General features: G+C 40.9%; 1 protein-coding gene across 1 annotated transcript; it reads right to left on the bottom strand.

Moving 5' to 3' along the window:
• Positions 1-394: 394 nt before the first annotated feature.
• On the bottom strand, positions 395-13,247 carry LOC143512139 (myosin heavy chain, fast skeletal muscle-like). The gene is made up of 40 exons (XM_077002114.1): positions 13,091-13,247; positions 12,772-12,984; positions 12,424-12,567; positions 12,133-12,289; positions 11,594-11,621; positions 11,397-11,511; positions 11,219-11,311; positions 11,041-11,104; positions 9,664-9,762; positions 9,468-9,571; positions 9,248-9,386; positions 9,028-9,146; positions 8,798-8,947; positions 8,534-8,704; positions 7,759-8,065; positions 7,201-7,268; positions 6,963-7,050; positions 6,773-6,890; positions 6,548-6,671; positions 5,993-6,129; positions 5,616-5,871; positions 5,301-5,543; positions 5,028-5,204; positions 4,775-4,920; positions 4,583-4,673; positions 4,106-4,495; positions 3,752-3,878; positions 3,553-3,671; positions 3,262-3,458; positions 2,970-3,153; positions 2,701-2,866; positions 2,484-2,608; positions 2,090-2,398; positions 1,795-1,998; positions 1,581-1,706; positions 1,268-1,438; positions 1,075-1,179; positions 898-993; positions 627-758; positions 395-506 (listed from the first exon to the last, which is right to left on the bottom strand). Exons 2-40 carry the CDS (start codon positions 12,970-12,972, stop codon positions 492-494), a joined length of 5,805 nt encoding a protein of 1,934 aa, XP_076858229.1. The 5' UTR covers positions 12,973-12,984; positions 13,091-13,247; the 3' UTR covers positions 395-491.

Raw genomic sequence — 13,247 nt, 5'->3', positions numbered from 1 at the left:
CCCTATGTTATTGTGTTTCACCTGTCTCCTTTTTTCTCCTCATTAATATATGTATATAAACCTCTGAAGTTTGCCCTCTGTAGTCCGTTTATTAAATGTTCTGTGAGACACCACTGTCTCAGCTTCCTATTCCTCACTCACCATGACATTTATAATCGATGTTTTTACTGATTAGAGGTTTGTACTATGCATTCAAATCAGGCATTCACATATCTACTTTCAGCATTCAATTATACATGAACTGCTGCAGGATGTTTGTGTTTTTATATGCCACAAAAAGCTGTTTTTATGAGCATGTAAGCACTTCACCACATGTTGTAGGTGTTAGTTTCTTCATGAGTAAGTCTGCTATACAGTGTGTTTTGACCTGGTGAATAAAATGCAAACACTGTAGTAACTTTGCAGTTTTATTTCATTGCACTTGTGCATGAACATTTCACAGTACATACATGATTTTATTGCTTGGTGGGGTCCAAAATGGTCTTTGTCTCTTATTCCTCTTTGGCCTATAATGAATAAATGTATTGTTAGCACTACTTGTACTAATACTACTAGTTCAGAAGAAAAGTGGTATGTCTCTGCATGTTAATGGTAAATTGCATAACAAAATTTGTTGTTTAATTTACCTTTCCAGCATCTCTGCTCTTGGCTCTGAGCTTGTTGACCTGGGACTCAGCAATGTCAGCACGCTCCTGGGCTTCCTCCATCTCATGTTGCACCTTCCTGTACCTGGACAGGTGAGTGTTGGCCTGCTCCTCCTGGTAAAGAATCAGATATGACCCCAGTTAGAGCTGGTGATACGGTATAAAATATTGATTGATATTATCAGGGGGCAATTAAATGTAATGCTGTGCATATACTAAATGCACAGTGCATGTTGCCCAGGGGCAAACGTACAGCTTCCTCAGCCTGTCTCTTGTAGGCCTTCACTTTCAACTGTAGCTTGTCCACAAGATCCTGCAGTCTGATCACATTCTTCTTGTCCTCCTCAGTCTGCAGAGATTGGCTGTGATTTAGATTTTATTTGATTTGTACAGAAACATGTTCTGTGTATTTACTGAGTTCATGCAGTACCTGATAGGTCAGCTCCTTTACTCTCCTTTCATATTTGCGGACTCCTTTAACAGCATCACCACTACGTCTCTGCTCAGCCTCAACCTCAGTCTCCAACTCACGCACCTATGGATCATATTTCATGCATACAATTTGAATTAGTAAACAAAACTACAGAAAACATTTTTTACTAAATATAAAGAGTGTAACATACTCTAGACTCCAGTTTCTGGAGCTGCTTCTTTCCACCCTTCATGGCAAGACTCTCAGCCTCATCCAGGCGGTGCTGCAGATCTTTGACCGTGACCTCAAGGTTCTTCTTCATCCTCTCCAGATGAGCACTGGTGTCTTGCTCTTTCTTCAGCTCCTCTGCCATCATGGCAGCCTAGTGTGTGAGCCATGTCATGAGTTTTAGTTTTTATGTAGTGAGCCGCATTCATACAAAATTTGAAGGCATATATGAATCATGTAAATGGTTATAATTCATAGTTTGAGTGGGTAAAACAGTGTGGGTATTTAACACTCACATCAGTAATTGCCTTCTTGGCCTTATCCTCAGCATTTCTTGCCTCCTGGACTGTGTCATCCACCTCACCTTGGATCTGCACCAGGTCAGCTTCAAGCTTCTTTTTGGTGTTTATTAGACTGGTATTCTATTGACAGGCAAAACAAAAAAGCCATTATAACTGGTTACCAGCTACCTTCAAAGGAGCTCCAGTGTTTCAAGCTGAAATAACCAACCTGAGAGTGCAGCAGTGCCACACGCTCACTGGCATCAACCAGCTCCTGTTCAGCCACTTTGCGTCCTCTCTCTGTCTGTTCCAGCCCAGATCTCAGCTCCTCAATCTCTGCCAGCATCAGATTATTCCTGCGCTCCACCATGGCAACCTGTTCCTTCATGTCTTCTTGTCCTCTGACAGCCTCATCAAGGTGGAGTTGGGCATCCTGATGTTTAAAGGGATTAGGGCTGTAATTATGACCCAATAATGACTCAAGCTACATTCACTGGATAACCCCCCAATACAACAAGTCCTACCTTGAGCTGTCCCTGGACGTTCCTGAGCTGTTTCTGAGCCTCAGCAGCCTGGCGATTGGCATGGCTCAGCTGAATCTCCATCTCATTCAGGTCTCCCTCCATCTTCTTCTTGATTCTGAGGGCATCGTTCCTGCTCCTAACCTCAGAGTCCAGAGTGCTCTGCATGGACTCAATAACCCTCTGGCTGTTCCTCTTGATCTGTTCAATCTCCTCATCCTTCTCAGCGAGTTTCCTGTCAATCTCACCCTTAACTTGACCAAGCTCAAGCTGGACACGAAGAATCTTGGACTCTTCATGTTCGAGTGTGCCCTGAGGAATGATATTGGTTGTAGTAAGAAATGTAGGACAGACCTAATCCTGCTTTCAAATTTGGTATCATTATGTAGGCTTATACCTCTGCTTCCTCAAGAGCAGTCTGGATTTCCGATTTCTCAGTCTCCACTGTCTTCTTTGCTTTCTCCAACTCATGGATGGTCTTTCCAGTCTCCCCGATCTGTTCAGTGAGGTCAGAGATCTCCTCTGAGGGGAAAATAGAAGTTCAATTAAATGTGCTTGTTTATACACTTCTTTTGAATGTTCTTGTTATTGAAACAAGTGTCCTTGTAACATACGCTGCAGATTCTTGTTCTCTCTCTTCAGGGTCTCCAGATGGTCTAGAGCTTCCTCATATGAGTTCTTCATCTTAAAGAGCTCAGTGCTGAGAGAGCGAGCCTCTTTCTGAGCTCCTTCCAGTTCAGCCTGGCCTTCCTCATACTTCTGCTTCCACTCTGCCAAGACCTGAAATGTAGAGGGAACATCAGATATTATTTCACATTTATGCTTACCATGATAACTCATGGTTTCATATTTCATAGACCATTTTCGATGGCAGATATTTGACCTTATCAAAGTTCCTCTGTTTTTTGTCCAGGTTGCCAGCTAATGCATTGGCTCTCTCAACATCGATCATAAGGTCCTCTACTTCACCCTGTAGTCTCTGCTTGGTTTTCTCCAGAGAAGCACATTTAGAGTTCACTGCTTCAATAGATTCCTCTGCATCTTGGAGACGCTGGGCAAGTTTTTTCCTATGGAAATTTTGATGATGTTATTACATGCTTTTCTAAAAAGGTTTGATCATTAGGTCAGTTTTGCAGTCTCTGTAGTGTAGTGTACTGTTAATTTAATTCAATTACTTGGCCTCCTCAAGCTCCTCAGTACGTTGGATGGCATCGGTCTCATATTTAGATCTCCACTGAGCCACCTCACTGTTGGCCTTGGACATTCCACGCTGGAGTTCACCCTTTGCCTCCTGCTCTTCCTCAAACTGCTCTCTGAGCAGGTCACAGTCATGACGAGCTGATTGGACAGCATGAGCCAGGGCGTTCTTGGCCTAGCAAATGTCAGTGTACTTGTTACTGGATTGCTGCTCAGTTGTGAAAAGAAATGTATTCCAATGGTATTTAGTAATGTAGTCCTTATAGTACCTTGACTTCCTCTTCAATTTGTCTCTTGAGCTCTTCAATCTGCTGTGTGTATGCTTGTTTTCCCCGAGTTAACTGGGAAACAAGTGCTTCCTTCTCCTCCAACTGACGGCTAAATTCACCTTTAAAAAAAATGGTAATTCTAGTTACATTTGTCAAGCAAATCAACATTTTGATCTCTTGATTTGCTTTGACTAGTTACCATTCTCAGTCTGAAGTCGTGCTCTTTGTGCACTGATGTCATTCAGTTGACGGACATTTTCATCGCCTTTAGCTTTGATTTCACTCAGCTGATCTTCAAGGGTACGACACATCTTCTCTAGATTTGCCTAGAAATATATACATGACAATAAAGTACAAACAAGTAAATTGTTATCTTCAAGTGAAGCTAAATACGTAGGTACACCAGAGGACAAAACATTTATATATGTAACATATTTTCAATATTTCACGCCCATTTGGATTTGTCATGTGGATAAAGCAGAACTTTTTGGATGAATCAGAATGTTATTTTCTAAACACAATTTTTGTTTGTCTTAATGTGAATTAAAAACACCTTTGATTTGGCAACAGCCTCCATGTTGCTGGAGAGGTCATCAATCTCCATTTTATATTCACTCTTCTCCTTCTCCAGCTTCTGTTTGACCCTTTGAAGGTTGTCGATCTGCTCTCCAAGCTCAGCAACACTGTCAGCTTGTTTCTTGCGGAGGGCAGCAGCTGTAGCTTCATGCTGCAGAGTGGACTCTTCCAGATCACGACGCAGCTTCTGGAACTCGGCCTCACGCTTCTTGTTCATCTCAATCTGAGCAGCAGTAGCACCACCAGCTTCCTCAAGCCTCTCACTGATCTCCTCAAGTTCTCTGGAGAGATCAGCTCTCTGCTTCTCAACTTTAGCACGAGCTGCACGCTCAGCCTCAATTTCTTCCTCCAGCTCCTCAATGCGAGCCTAGAGGATATGATTTTACATTTTAGAGATTTCTTTATTGCTGGATTATTTTTAATGAAATTCCATTATTTTGTATTGATGAATCACCTGGAGTTCTTTAATCTTCTTCTGAAGCTGGGCACCCATTGACTGTTCATCTTCTATCTTGCTTAATAATTGGCTTGTTTCAAAGTCCTTCCTGTTATATTATGACAGCATGTGCAATAATTAGATACTTTTATTTTAAAATATGCAAAGTGATTAGATTTGGTGCCAGTTGTAATGTGAGGTGATTTGTACTTTTTGATCTTCTCATCAGACTGCTGCTTGTCATTCTCCAGATCCATTATGGACTCCTGGGCCAGTTTCAGGTCACCCTCAAGCTTCCTCTTTGCTCTCTCAAGGTCCATGCGAAGTTTCTTCTCTTGTTCCAGTGAGCCTTCAAGCTACATTTTATGGGAACCAGCGCAATTAGGATCATCACACCTGATATTTGCTGATATATTCCAATATCATGAACATATACCACAGATTCTACTTTTTAAATTCTTACATCATCCACTTGTTGTTCAAGCTTGGTCTTAGCTTTGGTCAGAGTATTGACTTTGTCTTCCTCTGCTTGGAGATCATCAAGGGTCTGCTGGTGTGATTCTTGAAGGGCTTTCTTCTCCTTAGTGAGCTTGGCAATGCTTTCATCCTGAGAGGCCATCTCCTCAGTCAAGTTCTTGACCTGTGGAAAAGCATTTCAACACAATCTTTGTCGATGTGTAAAAGGGACAAAATACATAAGTAATCATATAATTTAAAATATGTAATATGTTCAAACCTTGTTCTCAGTGGCATGTTTCTCCTTCTCCACTTTAGCCAAGGTGAGCTCCAGATCATCAATGTCCTTCTTCAGCTCAGAACATTCATCCTCCAGTTTCCTCTTCTTGGCAGTAAGCTCGGCATTGATCTCCTCCTCATCCTCCAGTCTCTCATTTGTCTCTTTGAGTTTGCCCTCAAGCTGGATCTTGCTCTTGATCAGCCCCTCACATCTTTCTTCTGCATCATTGAGGTTCTCTGTTTCCTGTTTAATGAAATATTATAGTAATTTTTTGCAAAGTCTGCAGAGACATATGTACTTGTCTTATGTACTTACAGATGTCACTTGCAGTTGTAGGTCATTTTTCTCCTGCAGAAGAGAAACCATCTTCTCCTCGAGCTCTTTCTTCTTGGCCAATGCCTTTGTCAGATCCTCCTTCATCTTCTCAAAATTTTCTTTCATGCTAGCCATTTCCTTCTCGGTCTCTGCAGTCTTCAGTAGAGGCTTGATCTTGAAGTACAGCTTCATCCATGGCCAGTGTTTCACATTCATGAATGAGCGGATGTTGTATTGGATAGAATAGATGGACTCTCTAGAATTCAAATTGAACCAGTTAAGTTCCATTCGTATCTATTATGTTTTATTCATGTCAACATAAATATTAAATTTTGTGTTGTATATGATACCGCATATTCTATGTTCATTTTCTTTACCTCCTTTCCATCATCTTGACAAACTCCCTCCTCATGAGGTAGCCTCGGCACAGAGCCTGAGTCATAGTCACTAAATTAGCCAGTTTCTCATCTCGCATCTCTTCAAGGGTACCCAGCAGTCCAGCTTTGAAGAACACCTTCCAAAATAATAATAATAAATTAAATTTAAAATTAAAAGAATAAATAAAATATAATTAATAAAAGATAATTTAAAGCAAATAGCATGGTTTCAGTGCATTCACACTTAGTGAAGACTTAAATTATCTACACATTCAAAAAAAAAAATTTTTTTTATTTCTTATCTCTTTTCCTTACATTACTTTTATGTCAATTTTGAGAAGTGCTTATGGAATATGTATGAAAGGTATAAAAGAAGCATATTACAATATTACTTACAGAAAGGGAACTAAAGAAATTGAGAGCCATGTTTTAATCCACATTATGTTGCCACTACACTACACTGTTCAGTGAAACATAAAGCAGTATGTTTTTTTATGTATTGCTCTCATTCAGAGGAATAATAATAATGATGATCAAGATGATGGTTGTGATCACCTTTGTGTGTCCAAACTTGTACTGGGTGTGGTCCACATCAATGGAGCCCAAGAGTTTCTCTGAAGCTTTCTTGTTGTCAATGAACTGTCCCTCTGGGATGACACTGGCATTCAAGACTTTGTACCTGTTTATAAATCGATAGTGAAGTCTAAGTGGTAGCTTACTGTATTCATAACAATATTGAATTAATCACAGGATCTGGAATTCTGAAACTAAAGAAATTACCTTTGCTTGAAGTCAGCATAGAGGATTCTGCTGGGGAATCCCTTTCTGCAGATTCTGATACCCTCTAGCACACCATTACACCTCAGCTGGTGGATTACCAGGAAGTTCTCCATCAGACCTACAATGGCCATTGTAATATTACAATGTCTGCAGTAAAATTATAATTTATAGAAATCAGAAGAATACGGACCTGGAGTTTTGGACTCATTTGGAATCAAGCAACGCACAAAATGAGGGTGCGTGCTCCTCAAGTTGGTCATCAGCTTGCCCAAGTTCTCCTGTGGAGATTGACATTGTCGTCCACTTATTTAAGATATAATTTGTTGCATAGATTAGTTTATGCATATTGCAGTGCTTACTGCTGGCCCAACTTTCCAAGGTGAATGTAGCCTTATGCATTTCAGATTTTTGTGTAAAATTGTTCTTACCCTGAACAGAGCAGACACAGTCTGGAATGAACCACCCTTCTTCTTACCACCCTTCTTAGCACCTTCAGCTGTTTGGTGAAGATAGTTCAAATTAATTGTATTTTCTAATTAATTATGCATTTCAGACCAGAAGTATCATATTTACTACATGTCAACATGTCTTTTACAGTGGCATTTAGCATCTGCTGACAATCAGAATGATGTATTTAATATTGTTGTTTTAGGTTGGTTAGCATTAGTATCCAAATATATAATAATTTTTTTGAGTATAAACACTGATATATTTGCTTGAGAGCTCATGTTACTTTAATAAATCACAAATGTTGTGAATTTAATGATGTAAAATGCAAAAAAAATCACGAAGTATATCACCAGAAATATCTAATATCTAATTAGATGAAAATTTCTTGAATATTGGCTGACACTGACCCACAGTCCAGTAACCTGTCTGTCCACTATTACTAGAGCAGTTGAGATTACCTCAAAAGGTTAGCCTTGTGAATAACAATATGCTCTGCTCATAGCTACAAAAACACAGCAACAATGATTTAATCTTACCTTCAGCACCAGGATGGGCTGCATACAGGAAGGACAGAAGTTTGTTTGCTGCCTTCTGATAAAGCCCCACAACAGACTCATTCAGGGGGTCCTTGTTCTTGTCCAGCCAGCCAGCAATGTTGTAGTCCACAGTGCCAGCATAGTGCACCAGGGAGAAGTGGGCCTCAGCTTTGCCTTTGGCTGGTCTTGGCTTTTGGAAAGCATTGCATTTGCCAAGATGCTGGTCATACAACTTGTTCTTGAAAGATGTGTCTGAGGCCTTGGGGAACATGCACTCCTCTTCAAGGATGGAGAAGATGCCCATTGGCTGTTGGTGACAGATTTTCATATCACTTCAATAGTACTTGTATAAATGGTTGTTGACTTAACCAATGAATATGTGCATGTCCTCATATTTCAGGAACATTGTCATAGCACACACTCCTTTGTATAATCTGCAGTCATGGCCTGGTGGTTAGGGAACTGGTCTTGTGACCGGAGGGTCGTGGGTTTGATTCCCAGGCCTGAGGCCATGACTGAGGTGCCCTTGAACAAGGCACCTAACCTCAACTGCTCCCCGGGCGCCAGGCTAGAGCTGCCCACCGCTCTGGGCACGTGTGATCCACAGCCCCCTAGTAATCACTAGTGTGTGTGTGTGTTCTAACTGCACAGATGGGAGGTGGAGGACAAATTTAGATTGCGGTGTAAAATCACAATTGACAAAATATGGCACATTTACAGTTTAACAGTAAATCTGAGTCTTAGTATTGCAAGTCTTGGTCTTTTCACCCCTTACCTTTTCAATAAGCTCAATGCAGGCAGCCAGGTCCATACCAAAATCAATGAACTCCCATTCAATTCCTTCTTTCTTGTACTCCTCTTGTTCCAGCACAAACATGTGGTGGTTGAAGAACTGTTGCAGTTTCTCATTTGTAAAGTTAATGCAGAGCTGCTCCAGGGTGTTGAACTGTTTTAAAGCATGGATGTTAATATTAATGTACTTACTGTTACACTTTGAATATATTATGAAATGCTAAGTGTAAAATCGACATATATTTACATCAAAGATCTCAAATCCAGCGATGTCCAACACACCAATGAAGAACTGCCTTTGCTGCTTTGTGTCCAACATCTCATTGATTCGGATGACCATCCACAAGAACATTTTCTCATAGATAGACTTGCAAAGAGCGCTGACAGAATTATTGACCTGGAAAATTCATACATAGACTTTTGATCTGTAGCAGGTTATTTAAAAAGTATCTCAGATGTTGGCAAATATTACATTACCTGTGGTACAGTTTGGCCTTTGGTCACAAACTCATTTCCAACCTTCACTCTGGGGTAGCACAAAGCTTTCAGCATGTCAGCTGAGTTCAGGCCCAGGAGGTAGGCGATTTTATCAGCCACTGAATTGTAAAAAGTAATAGTGAGATTCATTAAATCAATTGCTTATATATGTTACTTCTAATGGAATTGAACAAATCTGGTGACGAGTTGTGATATTTACCCTCAGTGCCATCAGGCTCAGCCTGCTCCTCTCTCTGCTTCTGCTTGAACTTCATGTTCCCATGGTGCATCACAGCTCCAGTCAACTTGTAGATGCCTATTTTCTCATCAGCAGTGAAGCCCAAAATGTCAATAGAAGTCTGTGTTTGAAGAGAAGAGGAAGGACAAATGAAGATGTATTTTTTTTATTTGTCACTTAAGCTCTGTGAAGTTATACTTACATCTGTAGCAATGAACTCTTCCACGTCATTGATGCTCTTGACTGTGATTTCACCCTGGCTGATCATAGGGTAGTCATAAGGGTTGGTGGTGATGAGCAGTGCCTCTGTGTGGACGTGAAAAATTTACATTTGGATACAAGTGTTAGTGTAAATAATGCAACAAAATTGATAGCGAATAGGAATTAGTAGTTCATACCAAGCAGCTCTGGTTTGTGTCCTGTCATGAGCTGGTAGAAGATGTGGTAGCTCCTCTCAGCAGACAGCTGGAAAGTGACTCTCGACTTCTCCAGTAGATCTGTTCATATACTTGTATTCATTTTTCTTTATCAATGTGCTTCATGGAGAAACCCTATGGCTGTGTTCGAAATAGCTTACTACATACTGGATACTGCATAGTGCACTCAGTATATACTGGATAGTGCATACTGGTCCTCGTAGTATGCAGTACAGTTTCCAATATATATGACAAAAGCAAAGCATACTACGGGGTCACGTGAACATAGCGTTGCATGATGGGATGCAGTACACCATAAAGATAGCTCTGATTTCATACTGTAATATTTTGCGGAAGTAGTATGTCATCTGGGGATGTTTCGCATCTTCTTCTTCTTCTTTTGGCAGTTCTCGTTTATGGTTCGCCACAGCAGATCAAACTCCTCCATCTGGCCCTGTCCTGAGTGTCCTCCACTGACACACCAGCCACTCTCATATCCTCTACCACTGCATCCATAAACCTCCTCTTAGGACTACCTCTCCTCCTCTTGCCTGGAAGTTCCATCCTCAAGACCCTCCTACCAATATACCCCTCCTCCCTTCTCTGTACATGTCCAAACCATCTCAATCTCGCTTCTCTAACTTTATCTCCAAAACATGCTACATGTGCTGATCCTCTAATAAACTTGTTTCTGATCCTATCCTTCCTCGTCACTCCAAATGAGAATCTCAACATCTTCATCTCAGACACCTCCATCTCCCTCACCTGTCTCTTTGTCAGTGCCACTGTCTCCAGTCCATACAACATGGCAGGTCTCACTACTGCCCTATAGATCATTCCTTTGATTCTAGACGACACCCTTCTATCACAGATCACCCCAGACACTTTATGCCATCCACCCCACCCTGCCTGCACTCTCTTTCACTTCCTCTATTACTCTGTACCCTCGACCCTAAGTAGGTAAACTCATCCACCTTCACCAAATCAACTCCTTGTAACTGGACCTGTCCACCGTCTGCCCCATGCCCGGCGCCACGGGGCCGCCCCGCCCCCTTAATAATAAGACCCAGGGTTGTCAACTCTCACACACACACACGAGTTACTAGTTCGCTGTGGGGCCAATCACTGGCGATCAATCGATCGCAAGGGCCCCCCCCGGTATATGTCCTGGCGCCGGCCCTGGTTTGCCCTCTCATCCACACACATGTACTCCTGCTCACTACTTTCATTCCCCTGCTTTCCAAAGCATATCTCCATCTGATATCCAATCATCCAATGATCCAATGTATGTTTATTTCTTGCCACTTCATACATGACATAACGGTATAAAAGGATGCACTCATTATGACTGAAACTTACATGTTTCAATATCAGCTGATGCCAGCTTTCCAGTTTGTCCAAAATGAATTCTGATGAATTTACCCTGCAAATTCAAAAAAATGTTTTGTAGTTGTCTGTATATATTTTTAATGCTGCCTCTTTTTTTGTTTTTAATTACACTCCATTAGAATTTTGGACACTGGTGTAATGTACTTACAAAACGAGAGGAGTTGTCATTTCTCACAGTTTTGGCATTACCATAAGCTTCCAGCAGGGGGTTGGCTGCTACAATTTGGTCCTCCAGCGACCCCTAGAAACACAGGAATCTATAAAAGGCCTCTGAGCAGGACTTTATTCTTCGTACATACTTAATTCTTCAATACCAGGTCAGTTACCTGCATTTTGCCAGGAACAGGCTCTGCCTTCTTCGCTCCACTAGTCATGCCAACCATCGCAAAGTACTGGATGACACGTTTGGTGTTCACAGTCTTTCCTGCACCGGATTCTCCACTGGAGATAGAATCAGTCTATCATTTAGAATTCTATACAAAAAAGTCTATACTTTTCAACTTTATAGTGAGTCAACACTTACGTAATCAGGACAGACTGGTTTTCACGATCTGTAGAAATAATGAGCATTTCTTAGTTGTGTTATTGCATTCAGTTTTACATTTAATACATATAACCTTTTATTCACTCTTTGCGAAACAGATATTAACCAAACTTTTGCTCATGTACTTTATGTTCATGTTTATATCAGAAACAATGTTAAAATTGCAAATAAACCTAAATGCTGTTCTTCTACAAAGGTACTGAACCATATCCTAGCAGTCATTATGAACTGATTACCAGTTACTTAAGTTATCAATTTTGTCAGTTGTCCAATCGGAATTGTCCTCTGTATTTAACCCATCTGTGCAGTGAGAACACATCCAGAGTGGTGGGCAGCTGTTAACTAGTTAGGGTTAAATGCCTTTTCTCAAGTCATAGCCTAGTTAGGAATCGACCCTACGATCTTCTGATGACAAGGTTCGCTCCCCTACCACTAGACCATGGCTGCCCCTCATGCAATGTAATTCCTTAAGTAATGTAAATCTTTAACAAAAAAATTGTTATTGAACAGTGTCATACCAGTGAGCATGAACTGATAGCCGTTATCAGAGATGGAGAAGATGTGGGGTGGGGCTTCAATTCTCTTTTTGCCTCTGTATCCAGCCACAACAACTGCATCATATACTGGGAGCCACTTGTAGGGGTTCACAGTGACGCAGAACAACCCTGAGTAGGTCTACAGGAGAGTCCAGAGAAATGGTCCTACTGTCATGACAATATACTCTTTCACGTTCATTCTCCATAATCTTGTCACAATAATATACTCTTTAATATTTATTTGCAAAAGCTATGATCCTTTGTTAAGCTTACATAGATCATCCATGCTGCGTAGCGCTCTTTGAGGTTAAACAGCACAGCAGGTTCGTTGAGGTGGGTCATCATGGCCATGTCCTCCATTTTGTCATATTTGGGAGGGTTCATGGGAAAGACTTCATCCTCCTTCACTGTGAGCTTCTGGGAAAGGATAACATTAAAGGTCTGCATAACAGTAGCTTCTTCTGAAATTACTAGCTCTGTTGTCCCTGTATGAGTTTCTGCACTTGACTGCACATTTTTTTTATATATTAATTAAACACATCTTTATACAACTCAGCAATTACATTAACAAGCCAAGATGCATCTAGAACTACTCATGCCATCAGTTTTCTTTCCACTTACTTGGCCACACAGCGTTTCAACAGTGGCTTTGCCTCCCTCTTTACTCTTTAGTGTACCCTTGAGGTACATCTCCTTGGGCTCACACACAAACACTGCTGTTTTGGCATCAAAAGGTTTGTTCTGGGACTCAATCCTCTCCTTCTCTGGCTTGCGGAGGTAAATGGCCGCCGGCCCAAAACACTCCATCTCTGCATCCCCCATGGTGGTGTTTTCCTGTGGAGTCAAATTGTGCACTTGTCATTCATAATATGTTACATTTTAAATATTTCACATAGCATCTATGATTTTCATGCACAAAAGTTTATTTGTAACATTTTACCTAGAGACAGTGGCAGGCAGAAATAGGCTGGTAGTTCGTGGGCACTGAAAAATAAGCAAAGGACCAATTATAGCATCAGTATGAAATTTGAATCAAATTAACCTTATTCAAGAATTCTATAAATCATCAATTGTTAATCAGCAACTAGAACACCAAA

Source organism: Brachyhypopomus gauderio, chromosome 1 (genome assembly GCF_052324685.1).
Source record: "Brachyhypopomus gauderio isolate BG-103 chromosome 1, BGAUD_0.2, whole genome shotgun sequence".
NCBI lineage: Eukaryota > Metazoa > Chordata > Actinopteri > Gymnotiformes > Hypopomidae > Brachyhypopomus > Brachyhypopomus gauderio.
The sequence above is the reverse complement of the archived record's forward strand: the minus strand, read 5'-3'. Positions and strand labels throughout refer to the sequence as shown.

Coding starts and splice junctions, on each gene's coding strand:
- LOC143512139 (XM_077002114.1), bottom strand. CDS start 12,972: ATGGGGGATGCAGAGATGGAGTGTTTTGGGCCGGCGGCCATTTACCTC. Junction 12,290..12,423: donor ACGCAGCATGGATGATCTAT/GTAAGCTTAACA, acceptor ACTCTCCTGTAG/ACCTACTCAGGGTTGTTCTG. Junction 9,147..9,247: donor TGAGCCTGATGGCACTGAGG/GTAAATATCACA, acceptor TTTACAATTCAG/TGGCTGATAAAATCGCCTAC.